This window comes from Dermacentor variabilis, chromosome 10 (assembly GCF_050947875.1).
Source record: "Dermacentor variabilis isolate Ectoservices chromosome 10, ASM5094787v1, whole genome shotgun sequence".
Lineage (NCBI taxonomy): Eukaryota > Metazoa > Arthropoda > Arachnida > Ixodida > Ixodidae > Dermacentor > Dermacentor variabilis.
Genome location: NC_134577.1, coordinates 69,778,460 through 69,796,506, shown reverse-complemented (window position 1 = coordinate 69,796,506; position 18,047 = coordinate 69,778,460). Strand labels below are relative to the sequence as shown.

Here is an 18,047-nt window from a genome sequence, read left to right as displayed (position 1 = left end):
CCTGCAGAATAATCTCCTGGCCATACGACTGTGTTATTCGGATGGGAAAAGTTAAGGGAAAGACATTGATCGCACTTTCGTTGACATTTAGCGACATTTGTATTCCTTTTAGCCAAACTTCAATTTTATTCAAATACAACTGCAAAGTTTTAGATAGGCTATGTACATCATTCGATAAAGTGAAAATGCGATATCATCAGCGTATACGTATACCTGTACGTCGTGATGTGTCGGGATATAATTTAGTAAAATATTGAATAATAGTGGGGAAATACTGCACCTTGAGGAACGCCCCTTGTCTGTTTGTAACTTTTAGAAGAAACACCGTTTGATAGCAATAATATGTTCGTCCGCTTAGAAAATTTTGAACCCATGCAATGATATACTGTGGAATATTCACACTATTGAGTCTGTTGATTAAAGTATTGTAGTCGACACGGTTATATGCCTTCGCAATGTCTAATGTCGCTAAGGCCGCGTACTGGTTGTTGCGGCGAGCGAGTTAAATTCTACTCTCCAAGTCAACATGAGCAGCTGGGCCTGAATCCTATTTGAGAATCACTTAATATTTGGTTCTCGCCTATCCACCTATCGATGTGACCATACAGAACTCTCTCGATTAACTTGACAAGTTTTGAGGTCAGAGAAATAGGTCTGATGTTGTCTATTGCAAATCCATCGCCTGGCTTTTTGATTAGTGGAATTATTTTGGCAACCTTCCAGTCTGGATGAATCCATGTATTTTTAATCGAGTAATTTAAAAAAATTAAGCAAATCCTGGGGAGACAATTCGAATAATAATTTTATCATTGCTGTAGTTATGCCATCAGGACCTGGGGCTGAAGCTGGCACCATCTTTACCACTCTCATTAATTATTCTAATGTGACTTGTGTACTCATTAGCTGGTTCAGGTGCCGGTATATGATAGGGGCGAAGTGATGTGAATCGACACTCTAACCACGCCTTCGAGCATTCTCTGTAATGCATTTTACTGCACTTGTAAGCGCCAGCGTCCTGCGGTAATATAAAGCATACTGGTGTAAAAAAAAGACAATACAATAAGAAAGCACAGAGAAGGAAAACCGTCTTTGCTATCGCACCGTGCACTGTCCAGAGGGCGCGACGACGTTTTCATATTCAGAGCCAATATAGCAGACACCGGCCGCTAGAGAGGCAGGGAAAGTGATGCGCCATTCTTAGAGGCCGCGGCTCTCTATTCATCGCTCGTCAGAGTGTCATGCACTGTGCTTTGAGCGAGCTTAAGCTCACCATTGTTCGCGCTTCTGATATCGATCGCTACTTGCGCAGTCGTATGCAGAGCATGCGCACTTCGACATTTTCACAACTGGGGACATCTTTGCCTCGTGATAAGCGATCGAAAATTTCACGGCGAACGTACACAGCGCATTTCCCAATTTGCTGGTTTTGACGTTGGCAGTCCCAGAGTTTCACTTGTAGATGGCGCAGAGGTTGCGCGCAAACTGCACTGTCGGGCGTCCGTAGCCAACTTTACGTGCGCAAAGCAACAGCTAGCTTTTCATATATACACGCGGGCGTGCACCTTCACTACAAAACAAATCAACGCTTCGTTCCGGTCGTCGCATTAACAGAGCGAACTAGCAGCTCCTATGCAGACTATTTGACGCTGCGGCCTCAGAGGTGTAATTATCGAAAAACTTCTTTCCTCAGCATTTGGTAAAGCTGAAACTAAGCACATCCAGCATACGTGTAATGAAAACACTCACCGTATGAGGTGGCCAGTTGGCTTCTTAAATGCAAGGGCGACGGGGCGCACACTACGGAATGCCTTTCACTTGTGTGAGAACTACCGTGTCCCCTGCCGTCCCTAGAAAATGTCATTTGCAAATACAACCATAACGCGACGAACACTGTCGTAGCAACACCGGCGCTACCACGCTGCGTCGCCTACGTTGTTCAAGGTCCTCTCGCGCAGTTCGTCGAAGAAAATGATGCCGCCGCGGTCGAAGCCAAACAAGCGTCGCAATTCTTCATCACCTCGAACACGTAAACACCTCGTAACACGTAACACCTCGAACACGTAAAAAGGATCACTGCAGTCTAATTAGGGCCCGGATATGGTCCGGCGTAACGCGGGCTCGGGCCCGCGCGGTGCTTTTATGCTACGTCGTTGCAAAGCGGACGCTCTACAGTCTAGCGTCAACGCTGGGCCAGCGTGACCGGCGGCATCCGGCACGCGTTGTCGTGGGCAGCGCGGGAGCAGAGGGTGTCCTACCTCACGCGAGAGGCGCTCGACCGGAGTGCATCCAACGCTACCTTGGCTGGCCGGCAGCATGTTAGCCTGCAGTATACGGGCGGTCCGAAGAGAGCGCGCCGAGTTTGAGCGTTCGCCAAACGCAGAAGCGCTCGGTCACATCGCACTTGTGCGCATGCGCTGCGGCAACAGCTCATCGCCGCGGTGCTGCAGACCGCGTTCACGGCGCTGAGCTCCGCAAGGCGCAAATTTTCAGTGATCCTGGCATCGCGCGCCATGCGACTTCGTCGGCAGGTACGCGTGGCACGCTGAAACGCCGGACTACATCGACGGCTTTCAACGCGCCGGTTTTAGGAATGAAAGTGACCGGTATTCAGGAAGTTGTAGAAGTTAACAGCGTCAACGTTCTGCGCGTCTGCAAACGGTTATGTACAGCGCGCGTCACCCTTGTGTAGAGCGCGCGCGAAGGGCGACCGCCGGGGCACTCCGCAGCCAGGCAGCGACGTCTAACAGTATTGTGGCCATGGGCCCGAGATTAGATGCGTCGGCCGCTGCGTTCCCAGACACTTCTGATCTCGAGCGCAGCAGCTACCGTTAGACGTCACTGGCTGCCTTCGGAGGGCCCCAGCGGTCGTCCTTCGCGGGCGCTCTACACAAGGGTGACGCACACTGTACTCCTCGGTTGACGGGCTTCAACTTTTGAATTAGGTTGACCAATAATGACAGTGTCTGCTAAAGGTTATCTGGAAATGAGACAAAAATTCTTTTTAAAACAAGGTAGCTAATTAAAGATAATTTAAAGCTTATTCTGGAACACCGCGTATGTTACACAGTTACAAAAGTGATTTCCTCCGAAGCTGCCTAAGAAACACGCTTTTATTTCAGCTCATTAGTGTAGACGCTAAGCTGTCTTAGCCTCTTTTACTAAGGAATCGCCGTAAAAATGACATGAAAAAACGTAGTGAGAAATTTAGGCGATGGGCCGCGCTATGATGCACTTTCTTGAGTCATGTTGGAGTGACCAGGGGAGGGACGGCTTAGAAAAGTGGGGTTCGTGACGTTTCGTAACCCATACGCTTTGAAAGAAAAAAACTAACATCAGATTTAGTCAATCGCAACAACAATTTGAGCTACGTGTACGCAAATTGATTATTGGGCGTCCATCGCACCCTTGACCATACATCGCAATTGCGACTCGAAAGTTGTGGCACACACAAAGCTTTATTGCATCTTCGCCGCTTTTTTTTTCTTTTTTTTTTGTGCGGCGTCAGATGTCTAAGGCACTTCAGCAAACCTTCGAGCGCCTGGTGACGACCTCCTCCTTTTCCTCCACCGGCGGCGAAGCGCGCTGCCCACAACCGCGGCCGTCACGAAGACCCCTACCAGAAATGCCGCCACCAGGAGGTAGGAGCGCCTGCCGTCACCCTCTGCGATAGTTCAAGGAGAAAGGCGCTACGAATCATTCGTGAGATTACGAAACACAGTTCAGTACTCAAGTGTGCTCGAGGTATACAATGTCAACGTCAACTCACCGCCAAGCCTTACCTTAAGCATAAGAGCCACGGTGGCTCACTATGGCTACGCTGTCGCGCTGCTAAACGCGATGCCGCGGCTTCGATTACAAGCCACCGTCACCGCATTCCGAATGCGGCGGTCGGTAAAACCGTTCGCTTACCGTGGTTCGGTGTGGGTTCAAAAATACAGTTGGCCTAAATTATTCGTAGTCCTCCACTTTGGCTTCCCTCATAGCTTATGGTGCAGATTCGGGACATTGGGCCCCACAAGTTATATTCTGTTGCACTGAGGACTGAAGGCGTGAAAACCGGGATGAACCATATCTATAAGGGCAAAGGTAATAAGGATAAGACGAGCTCGTACACACCAGCTACACTAATGCCGGTGATGTAATGAATGGCAACGCAAGCCATAAAGGAAGACCTGTCAAAGTTGGTGGAGAAAAATGACATATTGGGGGAACTACAGAATGGGTTCAGACCAGACAGACGCTTAGGGGATATGTTTGTACTAACACAATGCATAGAGGTTTCAGTGGCTCAGATTAGCTACCCATCAGCTACCCATTGAACCTTTATTGGTAGCCTTTATAGATGTTTAAAGCAGCTCACGACAACGTAGACCGGGAATCGCTATGGGATATTCTCAAGCACGAGGGCATAGACGATGATTTCGTGGAGCTGTTTAGGGAGATATGTGTATGAACAACCCGAGTATAAATCGTATGGGAAGGCCGGATATACAATGAAGTTGTGAAAATTCACCAAGGACTGAAGAAGGGACTTCCTCTGTCTCCATTGTTGTTCAAACTACAAGTTTTCGCCTACCTTGAATCCGTAAGGGGCCAAAGGTACAGCAGAAGGTCCCCGGGCTACGTAAGCGGATGATAGGGCTACTAGTGGAAAATGCAAGAGAATTACAGAAAATAGTATAACTGAAAATACAGCAAAAGAAACTAAGCTTTCAGCGTAGTGACACGTTTACTTGTTTACCTTTATCGGGCGACCACGTTTCACCACCTAACAAATGTTATCGCACAGCGCAGGACGCGCCTGCATGTATCGGAAGTTCCTGGAATGTTATCGATCGTTCCATCCGCTGTCTGTGACCGATCGAACCTTGTGTAATCTGATTGCATGTATGCACGACGCGAATAATGTAGAACTATGTTGAAGACACGGCGGGTCCCAACGATTACTCTGGAACATTAGACGACTAGTGTATAAAAGCCGACGCGCTTGACCCGCTCATCAGATTTAGAAATAAATCTGGATATAGAAATCTGGAATTATGATCTTTAATGAATAGACAAGTAATAACGTGCTATGAGTTCAAGACGACGTCACACCCGTGGTCAAGCAATATAAATACCTCGGCGTATACATAAACGAAGGAAATAGTTACTCAAGCGCCCACCAAGATATGAAAATACAAGAGAAGCGGCATGCACCGACAATGAAACAGAGAACTTTGGGGCCACAACAACTATAAGGGGGTGCGCGCAATCCGGAAAGGAGTAAGCACTGCCAGTGCTAACGTTCGCAAATGCCATTCTGTGCTTAAAATTGCAGATCTTGTCACAGCTGGAAGTTAACCAAATATTGGTAGGCTGGTTGCCATTGGAATCCCACGGCAAAACCACAAATGAGGCAGCGCAGGGCGACATGAGTTGAGCCTCTTTTGAAGTCAGAGAAGCGCAGGGCAAAATTAGTTTTGAAGAAGGACTCAGGAACATGGATCAAAATAAATGGGTGGCTAAAGTGCACAAGTATTTCACCTGAAAAGCGTGGACACAGAATGGAGGAAGAGGTCAAGAAAGTTGGCAGCCGAGCACAGGGTAACTCAAAGTGTAAATAGATAACCAGATATGTTAAAGAAAGAAATTGAGAGAGAAAGACACGGCAGATTTGATGCAAAGAATGGAAACAAAGTTACCGTGGAGATTTACAAGAATGCGAAGAAATTAAAAGGCAATACTTGTAGGATAACACGAAAGGTGGTGCCTTGCTATTTGAGGTCCGAGCTGGCTGCCCGAGGACAAAAACCATTCCGGATCGATCACACGCCGCAGGATATGGCATGTGCGTTCTGAAGAAAAAAAATAGCCCGCAAACGACATCGCAATGAAATGTCAAGGTATTCCAGTGAAACCAGTAGCGAGTGTCCACCTACCAGAAGCGCTGCGATTCAAAGAAGATGGAAAGATTAACTCTTCAGGAGCCGAGATAAGAGACGACTAGAACATTGGTAGAAGAAGAGAAGAGAATAGCAGGGCTCAGTCATTGCAAGTGTAAGTAATGGTAGAGTATATTGGACAGACGTTTTAAATACAAAACTTCAGATTGCATTCGGATAGGCAAAAGGCGAGACAGCGTTATATGTAGTAAAACCTGATTAAATCAAGCAGGCTGGTGACTACTTGCCCCCACCCCGTTTCAAAGGAGATGTCAATGAGCATCATCATCAACAATGAATGACCGAATAGCTTGAGCTGGGGGACGTTTGGAATACCGAGGTCAGTCAGGCTCTGACCAGAACAAGCCTTCCAGTTGAAACGTTTACTCAAGCGGCATGTAACGCTTCACCACTGTTGACCACTTCGAACGCCGCGTGAGCCGCCTCACCAATTCATTTTATTTTTTGCCCTTCTTACAGTCCCTAACCTTTCTGTGTTAGGCTCCATCCAGCTCACGGTTCTGCGAGCAGGTACTAACACAGTGAGCCAAAGGTCAGCAACCGTATGAGAGTCTCAAGTGCCTATAAACCCGTCCACACCACAGAGCAGATACGCGCAATTTCGCAACGATGACAATTTGTGTTAACTTGTCATGTCTCTTTGGAAACTCTGGAGTCACATTTGTGAAACACAATGGAATTACTTCGGCGCTTTGCAAGCGCTTCGACGCTTTGCTACTTCGATGCTTGGGCAATCGCAGCTTGCAAAAAAAATTTTTTTTGACGAATGCGGTGAAAATCTAGGTTTTCTTTTTCGTGTGGGCAATCACTAAAATTTGCATTTTAACGGTAAAAGTAGCATAGGCTATGCCTCGTAAAAAGGAAATACGGTGATTAACGTCCCAAAGCGACACAGCTCTAAAAATGACGCCATTGTAGGGGGGGGGGGGGGGGCTAATGAATAATTTTGACCAAATGGGGTTCATTAGCGTACTCAAATTGAAGTACACCATCGTCTCTACATATTATTACTAAGCACAATAATAATACACACTCCATTTCGCCTCACAAAGGAGATATATACGTAATACGGGAGACCAGCGAAAGAACAAACCTGCCGAGATCAACATCTTGACGAAGAACCACTGCCACAGACAATACACCTCAACGGAATGCAGCCGCCGAGGTCGGGCATCGAACCAACGACCTTTTGCCAGGCAACAGTGAACGCACCACAGCCATCGAGCCACTAAAATGTGCGATGAATCGACATTACCTGGTATCGCCGGAGCCGGTCGCAAACCGGATGACCCCAGAGGCGCGTGGAACCCCGCCTGTTGCGCAATGGACAACGTCGTGGCCTCCCCACGACTCGGCTTCGGGTCGGCGTCACCAGGCAGCGTCTTGAACGAAATATATGGCTAATTACTCATTTGTTAATTGCGGGTACGAAGCGCTATAGTTCACCCATAATGTAGTATCACGTTTCTTTTTTTTCATAAAGAAGTAGGAAAAGCACAATATTAACAAGTAAGAGAGTTGCATAGTACCTCAGGCAAGTCCTATGAAACTTGAACTACGGTGAATCATGGATGCTTCTTTTTTTCCTACGCTTCGAAATACAAGCAAAACTGACTCAAAAGGCACTAATTACGATAAGATGTAGTTTTTCCTCAAGAGCAGCGTATGTAAGCTCACAGCGATTTCTCAGAGCGAAGCCACCATTTTAATCTGCGCAAATGAAGCAGGACTGGAACAACAAAAAAAGAAGCCCTCGACCAACGCAATAGCGGCAGTTCCCGCATGCTGTGCACGTAAGCTTTCATGAACACGGCCCAGGGCGGGCGCAGCGCCCATTAAGGACGTCCTGGCAAAACGGTGATCGTAAACTGTTTTTAAGACACGAGGTCTCCACCGAAAGCAACATCTCGACAACTAGCAAGAGGAAGAGGCAGAGCAAGGACGAGATGTCACGTGACCAGTGTCTAGCAGTGTATCAGCATGATTCACCCACGCCTAAAGCGAGCGGCCGACTGCGATCTGCACCAGCGTCGCCGAGCTGTACATGTTAGCGCTACAGTTTTTCTCGAAGAATGGCGACCATGCGCACGCTTGCGTTTTCTTTTGTCTTTCTTGTTTAACACGAAAGTGTTTTATGGCGGGATCTACCATCAACTTCCTGCAATGTATGTAACGTCGGCGCTACCATCCATCCATCCATCCATCCATCCATCCATCCATCCATCAGCTATCTATCTATCTATCTATCTATCTATCTATCTATCTATCTATCTATCTATCTATCTATCTATCTATCTATCTATCTATCTATCTATCTATCACCACAGCGAGTTAACGCACAAATACACACAATGACTGAAGACGAAATGATAGACACGGCTAGCTGGCTATGGTGGGCTGGAAACTCGCACATCATTATATTTTATTGATCTAGCTATTTATCTGTGTTCGTTGTACATGCGAATCAACACTAATTTGTTTTCTATTGCTGCGGAGGGCGTATGTTACGTATGTACGCTGCTTACAGAAATAAGTCTGGGTGTGCGCTTCGTCGAGGGCTCTCGGGATTAAGTCACAAAGCCTTTCGTTCTTAAGACATGTTAATTTGCGGCTCGTCTCGCAAAATATTTTCTTTCTTTTTCAGATTATTTCAAGCGCACCAACTGTTTCGGGATGCGGGCATTCCACAGCAAAAGCGTTGGGTGTGGAGCACTTGCAAGGCTCGCCATGAAACCATAAATTGCTTCACAATATTTCTTTTTTTTTTTTGCCGCCATGAGCAAACGCGCACTGTACGGGGTAAATCATCCGTGCCGTGCAAGAAGAAGGTTAAACGATCGGCCTGCACAAACATTCCTGCCACGCAGACATGCCGGAAAATGTGGGCGCCTGTTGTTGTTGTTGTTGTTGTTGTTGTTGTTGTTGTTGTTGTTGTTGTTGTTGTTGTTGTTGTTGTTGTTGTTGTTGTTGTTGTTGTTGTTGTTGTTGTTGTTGTTGTTGTTGTTGTTGTTGTTGTTGTTGTTGTTGTTGTTGTTGTTGTTGTTGTTGTTGTTGTTGTTGAAACGTAACGCATCTTGTTAAGCCTACACGCTTACGCCTGGCTCCGTATATAACTTGGGTTGAATGCGTACCAGTCTCCTGTCGCTCTGCTTCCTGTCTTCTGGCCAGCTCACTAGTTCACCTTCTGCTCGCGCAGGCCCAGACACTTTCGTCTGTGTCTCCAGCACTGCCGACGCCGAGACAAGCCAGGTCGCGACGAAGGCAGCAAACAGCACGACCGCTGAGCTTCGCATGGCACCTAATCGAGAGCATTGTAGCTTCAAATACGGAACACCCACGGCGGCGTACGTACCAGAGTTCTCTCGGTACTATCGTGAAATCACAAAGCCTTACATGTCTTCTGAACAAGGTATAGAAAACACTGTTTTATTCACTCAGTTGAAACAAATGGAGGACTGCTGTTACTCCCTCTCACGGAATTAGTTATTTAGGCATCAAATAATGGAAAGGCAACCATGGACACGATCTTGTGGTGCTGCCTTCTGCTCGATTTTATAGACTCTTTTCATCCACCGTTCAATGCCAGCTGATCCCACTGATAACACCGGCGGAGCGTCACTCAGACCACTCACGAAGTGCGAAAAGCGGGACAAAGAATAGCATCAGAAAAGGCATCATTACAAAATCGTGGACTTACTCTCCAGGTCAAAATTCCTGGTTGGCCCTGCCCCGCAGCCCATAATTAGGTGGACTGCGCGGGAAGGAAGCAATGGGCTAGAGCTCTAGACCAAACAGCGATCATGTTTCAGAAATCTTTTTAGCCTAAAGCAGGTTCCGCTTCCGCCCATAAAAGCACGCGCTTATTGCTTCTGCGAATAACGTAATGTTATCGTTCACACTTAATCTCCATTTGAAAGATTTGCTGAAGTGACTAGTGGGGATGTAATTCTTCGACGCGCTGCACAGGCCAATTGACTGCCTTCATGGTCGGCCACAGGTGAACACAAGCCGCCAGTGAACGCGTTGCAATCGGTGCTGTTAAAGTGAGAACCAGGTGACTTTGCTAGTAATGTCGTGCAACTTGTTAATAGCACTAAAAAACAAGAGCGGCGCATATTTGATGGACCTCAAACAAACGATGAATAATATGCGCTAATGATCAAGCAGTTGTGTCCTTGTTTTGTACTTTTCATCAGCGCCTTCTACTGTCAGGCATACATACATGCAAGAGCGGCTAAAACAACGAAGTTTTCTTTCGTCAAATTATAGTAGTAAAACAAGGGCCGAATTCAAAAAGCTTTTTCTTCACAACAGCTGCTTGCAAATGACTGACCGTCTCCGCCGACTTGCCCTGCATCACGAGCGACTGCTATCTGTTTAGTTATAGTATAACAGGTCGTTTGTGAATACGAGATCATGTCTACAAAGCGCTTTCGAGAAGGCAACATTGTCTAAACTAACCACGTAATTGTTAACATTTTCATGTTCAGGTGCGCGGGGAAATTATTTGGGAGAAGAATAAACAGAATACATACCTGCTAACTCGGGCAGGAAGAGCTTCTTCTTCTTCTTTTCCATCTACCCGTCTGCTTCTCTAAGTCCGTCTGCTAGTTCCGGCCAGCGGTAGCGGCGCGACGCCCTAACTAAGAATTACGCTTTAGATTAATGCAGTGCAGCGACGAGGCTCCTTGGAATTTTCCGCATCATATTGTTCTACCACATTTACTACCATGAGCGCCCTACGTCAGACAAATACGCGAATGCTCCCCATATCGCCCCAGATATAGCTTGGGAGAAAAGGTGAAAGAAGTGAACGCGCATCTCGTGGGCGAACGCGTAAATATGGTGGCACAACAAACCAAACCAAACCTTAACGTCCCGCATCGTTGCTTTTAGGGGAACATTATATACCTGGTGCCCCAGAAAAAGAATTCTGCGTTTACGTGTCCCTCCCCCCCCCCCCAACTCAGCATTTACCTATATATGTATGCATTGTCGGCACCAGCTTTGTTTGTGTCAGTAGAGAGAGCCACTGAAACATTCCTATGGAACAGTTCACCGAGTTTTTTGTTAAAAGTAAAGTGGGCCTTCGGAGGATTTGTTGACCTGTACTTTGTTGCTTCTTTGGCCATTTCATTAGTGCTTTCACTTCAAATTCCAGCCATTTGAACTTTTATAATGCCGCATTCGCTGTCTTGCGCCACAAAAGCATTCCGAGTTAAATATGTCCTTTTTTTGTTTTCAGTTTTCTTTAAAGCACTATTTATTGTTATTACTAATGGATACGGACTTCGAATGCCTTTTAGCTTGCACGTTTTCTTGTATTTATCGTTTTTTACCTGGTTTCCCACCCCAAATTATGTTTATAATGATGGCCTTCTCGAGTTCATAAACACATCTTCCTTTTTTTTTTCTTTACTCATTCGTTATATTCTTGACTTCACTACTACCGAGTTGGCTGCGCCTAGGAACTGACAAACCAATCAATGTTTCCATGCTAAATCTATCGTAAATTATAGCTGCGAATAATAAGTCAGAATTAGTTCATAACATTAAGAAATACGGTATTCCGTTTTTATTGCAGTACCAAATACTCAATACAATTTTTTTGTGCGTCTCCGTAGAATGGGCCTGATTATGCACTCGCACAAAAACAGAGAGGCGGCAAATTCGAATTTAGGTCGGCTAACGGTGATGTGTAGCCCAGTAATATGAAAACAGTGTAGTTCGCAACAAACAGCTTCAACGAGTCATTATTATTGTAGTTCTACATTTTCACCTCAGCCAAAACAAAAATTTACACTTTCGCCCGTAAGGTGAAGCAGGGACCCAATATCTGGCAAAATGTATAGCGCTGTAGGCCTTGGGCTGTTTTATACGGTCTTCGTTAGATTGGAGTGAACATTTGCAAGTGCGAGCAAGCAATCTCGTTTCGAGATGTAGAAGAAGTGGGAGTTGCGTCGGTTTGTGGAAGTTGTCTCTCCGGGTGGCGAAGTGGAAAGGCCCATATTTCCTTCCTCCTCTTTCATATCCGGGCTAAGCCGTTGGTCTCTACCAAAACAGCGCTTTAGCTTCTCACTGATGAACTCGTTCGGATTTTCTCAATTTCATTATTTGAGCGACCCCCTTATCAGCCCTCGCGCTCTCCTCGAAGAAAACAAGGCGATGTCAGCGCCATCCAGTAAACATGAGATAAAGTCGAGCGTTAGAAGGAGACTAATGAAGATGAAGCTGACAGCTTTAACGTCATTACTAATAAAAATACTGAACACATAATTTATGACCGCCTTCGCCATTGGAAAGGCGATGTGGTACGGCAGGGAGAATGCGACAACGCCAGCTGTATCCACTACACAGACATTGAGCGGGCATTAGCCAACCATGGAAGCCAACTTGTTACAACCCTTACCATGAACCATGGAAGCTGCTGACGAGATTGCTCTGTTGGTATCAGTATATTCTCCCCTCCTGTAACGTCGGCAGAGTGACTGACGGGCAGACTTCGGGATTGCCAACATCTTGGGCACACATTCGAATCCTCGCGGTACATCGGGCACTTTCTTTTTTTTTTCCTCCTCCTCGCGAGGCATTAACTGAGTCTAGTGACGGCCACGGCGGACACCAACGGACATCAAGGCCACCAGAAGAGTGAGCTCACAACAGGCTTCAAAAAACCTGCCTGTGCAATCATGACTACCCTCCCCCCCCCCGCCACAGACACAGACACATACACACCGCCTCACTGCTCACCATTTATGGTTTCTTGCGCAGGACTTTTCACTTAGCAGAATTTCACAATTAAGTTGTACAAATGCATAATTCCGATATTTCAGCTTTATTTTACGATGTACGTTTGTCCTACTTGTAAATATGGTTAGTTGCGAAAATAGAATTTTGTCCGGTGGGGTCCACAAATTACCTGTCTACCAAAGAACACACTTGCTTCTAGGATGCATCGCCGATGTTCTGTTGCATTTGAACGCTCTTGAAAAGGCGTCGAAATTCCCCATAGGCACGTTGATTCTGCGCAGAAGTTAAAAAAAAATAATGTAGCCACATTTCAACTAGAAATCGAAGTACCTGCATGCGTAAGCTCCGCAGTAAATTATCAATTCCGAACGACCTGTAGCGCGTTCGAGTGGAACCAGCTGAATCATAAAAACGATTCGGCTATGCATATATCTATCTAAATATAATTCAGAAATCGTGCAGTGACGTAGGTTTTTGCGTTTATTTTTTTTTCACAGGCATATAGTGATAGATCAAGCCAACAAACAATCTGACGTTACGCAAGGCGCCAAACACCTTGAAGGAGACGTAAACTCCGTGCAAAGTTTAAAGGCACAGTCTGAGCATATTCTCGCGTGTGTGAGCACAAGGTCTTCAACTTCTACTTTTCAACGTAATAATTCATGGAGTGCCGTAGGTTGCTGTGGTCGTGCTTTTGCATAAAGGTTGTGACAGAAACGCAACAAATAATTTCTGCCGATATTAAAAGTGTTGTTCTTCAAAACTTGCAAGAGAACTTACGGTCACAAACATCCGTTTCTACAAAAGAAAATAGTAAGTACATGAGCACCACCCTGCTGCAACCACAGGACACTCTACCCAAACACTTCTCACAAACACACAAACTAAAACTTAAATAAGACATATTCCAACGTCAGGTGTTTGCTGGCTTCAGTAAAAAGAATTTACTGCATTAATTATTTGGGAGTACTCGAAATACCGAAAAGATTTGGTACAATCTTCGTAAATTCAGTATAGTCGTACTTACAATACCGCAAGCAACATGCCATAATCATTCATAATATATAACTAATATGTTGCTTGGGGCTGTACTTGTTTTGTACATCGATAAATCATTTCGCTATCAACGTTCGTAACAATGCGGACAATACAATGCACACCCGCCTTACAACACCCACAAGTAGGCCAGGGTTAGCCGAATTATCGCGTAACGTCAATAAGATGCTGGGAAAACGGCGGCGAGGGCTGATTCGGTTGACAACAGCGCTGGTATAAATCCAAAGTTGTCTTCATCAGAACAAGCACTCTATATAATAAAAAAATTAGGCTTCACCAATCGAATTCAATCATGAAAACTCTAGCTTTTCCAAGTTCCGTGAGTTGTTATATCAGACGCGCGACGATGACTTGAGGCACGTCTTCGGTTCATTTTCTCACTTAGGCGCTCATTCATGAATATCATGGTTTTACCGCTAAGCGTTGATTCCCTAATACACGACTCTCTGTTTATGACGCACATTATTCCCTTCCAATCACTACGAAGCGTAATAGGCTAATGTCACATCGATAAACAACACACGGTCTACATAAGAGCGTAATCCAGATAGTTGTCAAGGCTCCATGCGGCTTAGATGCGACTCTAAGGCACCGCTACATGTCTGTCTGATTCGTTACTATAATTAATCATCCTGCACATGGCGTCGGAAGGGAACAATGCAGTCGGTGGTATTTTAAATTTGACAGTCCAGTCCATGCTTGAGCGTTTCGGTATAATGAACATTGAAAAACTGCACGGGCGCGTACAAGCTATGAACAATACATGTTGCGCTGTGTTACTTCCTTGTAGCTGAATAAATTGAATATTTTCATTTGTTCTCCGTATTTCTATTTTTGATACTCCGTCATTTTTTCCTTTCAAATTCTCACCTATAGGGCTTATTCTTGATATTATTATTTATTTCCTGTTATGCCTTCTAGTGTGGTATAATTCTATTTAAAGCATTAACTTTATCACACAACGACGCGCCAAGGCCTGCTTCCTCTGTTACTCATGGTCTTGCATATGATTGGAAACTGCAAGCAACGACGAGGACAAGTTTTCGATGGGTGATGCTTGCAAAGCATGAAATACTTTATTGCTGCTTGATTGACGATTGAAGCGAGACAACTTTCCTCATATTCTCTTATGTCCTTAATTATGTTTAACGCAGAACAAATAAAAATATCAATGCTATAATGAAGATATGCGGCCTCGGTTCGAGCTGGAGTTAAAACCTGAACTTATAGGATTGCGCCAAGACAGATCATTTATGGAGCGAAATTCCATTCTGTATTTTTACTTTCCGAATGACATTACCACCACCTTTTAAATAGTCATCTCTAGCGGGAACAAAAAAAATACATAGAAATGCCGATTTTCACGTCTTGTGCGGTTTCTTTCGGACAAGAGTGGTCATACCTGTATTTTTTTGGGCTGTGACCGTCGTACTGAATTTGCTGCCGAAGGGCTTCCTTGTGAGATTTCCCACACCAGACCTGTCGAAGAACGTCTTGTCAAAACCAGAGAAAGAATGCGCTCGCTTATATTTCACTCATAATAGCGGAGGGTTCGGTACTAGCCGCGTTCGCGCCTACGCAAACCACAGCGCATGACGTCAATCATTTCAGCGCCCCACATTCGTTGAAAAGGCGATGACGCGCTAGCAAGACTGGGCTAGCTTATGTGAGTGAAGTCGCCTCCAGCGAATCAATTTAAACGGCTAGCGCATCGAATAAGGGGAGACTTCGAGAAAAGAAAAGGCAGCACCCGGCGTTTGGTCGTCTGCACTCACAGACAGACGTACCTTCACTTCAAACAATCAATATAACCCGTTTGGGACACCCTCGCACGACGGTTTATTAGCATTATGACGACGTGCGAGGAAATGCGATACGGTAGCGTCGTATTCGGGTAAACGTGCCTAATGATTGTACTCACTATGAGAATTTTTCTAACCCAACGCTAGGAAAAGCAATACACGTAATCTAAACTGGCCGCTTCACCATCTTCCATGTACAGCAAACGTATGGTACGTTCAAGGTCAGTGGACAGAGCGAGATCGCCCGAACAAGATATCTGAGTTCGTCCAGTAAAAGAATATTAACGGCGCAAACACGATAGCGTCATTTATCAGGCAACACTGAGCCCCACTTGTTCAGTATGAACGAGGTGTAACGTTAGAAAAAGTGTACCGTTACATGAACTCTCGGCGAGAAATAAACATCACCATGCCTTCTTACAACTGGGTGCTTTTAATTAATAATTTAAGTTTTATACCCTGTTCGATATTATTTTTCTTCGTCACTGGTTTAAAGTACAGCAACGTGTGTACTTTTTTTCTGGCGCCCACGTTGTATCTGCTTGTACTGGAACTATAACGGCCCAGACGTTTTCGATTTTTTTGTCTCCACTTCATCTCGGCCATGTAAAGATCAAAATTGACATATATCGACATGTAACACAAGCATCGAAGTCATTATACGCTACGTGATAGTAAGTCAACGGGTAAACGTAAAATATTTGTATGCAGCTGGTCAGAACTTCCGATTGCATGCAAAATAAATTCAGGAGTAGGAAGCTCTTCGACGTTCTAGTTTCCCCAACTCCCTGCTTAGAAAATGCAGCTTCGTTAGTCATACTGCACCGTATCCTAAATACTTTCAGTTATACATAATTATATAACCATGGTAAGGCTGTAAAACTAGGCATCATAGTATGGCTGACTCCTAGACCACTGCATAAGCATATTCCCCTCTGTGGCCAAACTTTGATGCGAATAGCCTCTTATCTCGCCCATTTTCGTGGTGCGTGAGAAAAAGTTCACCACCAACATGAAGGCGCCCGTGCAGAAGGCATGCGCCCTTGGCAGGGCGAGTTGGTCGCCGAAAACGAACCGCTGACCTCTTTGAGCCGCTCTTGCTGTCTGCCTGTACCGCCGATACAGACCAATTACCTCGTCTTTTCTCTGCGAAATTACCTAATTAAACAACGAACGCTGCCTGAAATTCTCACTGCTACAACACAAACCTTCAAGGGCAACATTTCTTTAGTACAGCAAATGGCTTCCTTTAGAAGCACTCGGCTCATCACTTGCATTGATCATCATTGCTGATCACATATGCACATATCTTTTTTTTTTGTTAGCCGTGATTGATTGTCACTCTTGGAAAAGACGTGGGCTTTGTCTTTTGAGCAAAACAAGCAATATAGTGAACCTTGGTAACCAGATACAACCGCATCGAATTTCTTGCCGACAGCTATACCATAATGCTAGCTACGTAAGCAGTAGCTTCTGCTGAAGGGCCGTACGCAACAGTTTAATATGAAAGTTATTGCCTAGCCTTCAGCAAAAAGTAACACAAACCCTTCAGCTTTGATGCCTGCGGAGTGGTTGCCATTATCTGCTTCGAGTACCGCCAGCAATAGGAAAACATGGCAGCACAGTGAAGAATGCAAGTACCGGCAAACCATGCGATGTGAGACGTCAGTATGGCAGAATGTTACAAGACCCAGCTGTTTTAAAAGGCACCCCCTCACTTAAATGGCCGCTAGAGAGAAACAGTAAATCAATTAACACGGATAAAGCACTCTTTTAAAACTATTTTCTTAGAGTTGCAGGCAGGGTTAGAGATATTACGTAATTCCAGCTGAGCTAATCCTGAAAATTAATAAAATCAAAGTACCCAATTGGATGCATTGGGACCGAAGAGGTTAGGTTGTTACTAGGTTGTTACTAGCTAGGCGGTTAGGCCGTTACTAACTAGGCTGTTACTAGTTAGGCCGTTACTAGGTTGTTACTAGCTAGGCTGAAGCCATGCTGTTACTATCTAAGCTGATCATTAAACTAGCCACTACGCGCAATAAAACGTACCACAACTGTCGATAAAACGACAAAAAAATTCTTTGTTTACCATAAATACATACACCGACCCTTTGTGCTATCTATTTAAGTAATAAAAACCCACCGCCTTCTATATGCCATAAGCTATATCGCACCTATACTGTTTCTATCTGATAGGAAAGACCTGGGTGTATTTCGGTCGTCACCTAGTAAAATGTTCCAAACTAAGTGCGCAAGCCTAATGATTGAACACAAGCCTGAGCACATGCTCTCGAACAAGGGCAATAAATGCGTACCATTGCGTTTGCGATGAAAAACAACTGCTCGCCCGTGAACTTTTCTAAGCCCGGAAGTCGAACATCGTGAGTTTTGGACGTCTTCAGCAGGTATTCATAGGTCTAAACACGAACAAAAAAACATTATTTCAGTAATTTTCACCTGTGACAGTGAAAGATCGCAAATTTTCGTCTGT

General features: G+C 45.1%; 2 protein-coding genes across 2 annotated transcripts in view; both read right to left on the bottom strand.

Moving 5' to 3' along the window:
- Window positions 1-3,444: 3,444 nt before the first annotated feature.
- Window positions 3,445-10,573, bottom strand: LOC142559611 (uncharacterized). Its single transcript, XM_075671187.1, has 4 exons — window positions 10,481-10,573; window positions 9,077-9,243; window positions 7,201-7,327; window positions 3,445-3,661 (listed from the first exon to the last, which is right to left on the bottom strand). The coding sequence occupies exons 1-4, from the start codon at window positions 10,521-10,523 to the stop codon at window positions 3,510-3,512; spliced, it is 489 nt and encodes a 162-aa protein (XP_075527302.1). The 5' UTR covers window positions 10,524-10,573; the 3' UTR covers window positions 3,445-3,509.
- A 2,198-nt stretch (window positions 10,574-12,771) lies between these two features.
- The window catches only part of LOC142559294 (neprilysin-1-like), a 61,539-nt gene continuing 56,263 nt past the window's right edge, over window positions 12,772-18,047 (bottom strand). The window contains exons 18-20 of the mRNA XM_075670910.1: window positions 17,872-17,973; window positions 15,154-15,230; window positions 12,772-12,968 (exon numbers count right to left, since the gene is read on the bottom strand). Coding sequence (XP_075527025.1) covers window positions 12,869-12,968; window positions 15,154-15,230; window positions 17,872-17,973 — 279 coding nt within the window. The 3' untranslated portion in view covers window positions 12,772-12,868. The remainder of the gene's footprint in view (window positions 12,969-15,153; window positions 15,231-17,871; window positions 17,974-18,047) is intronic.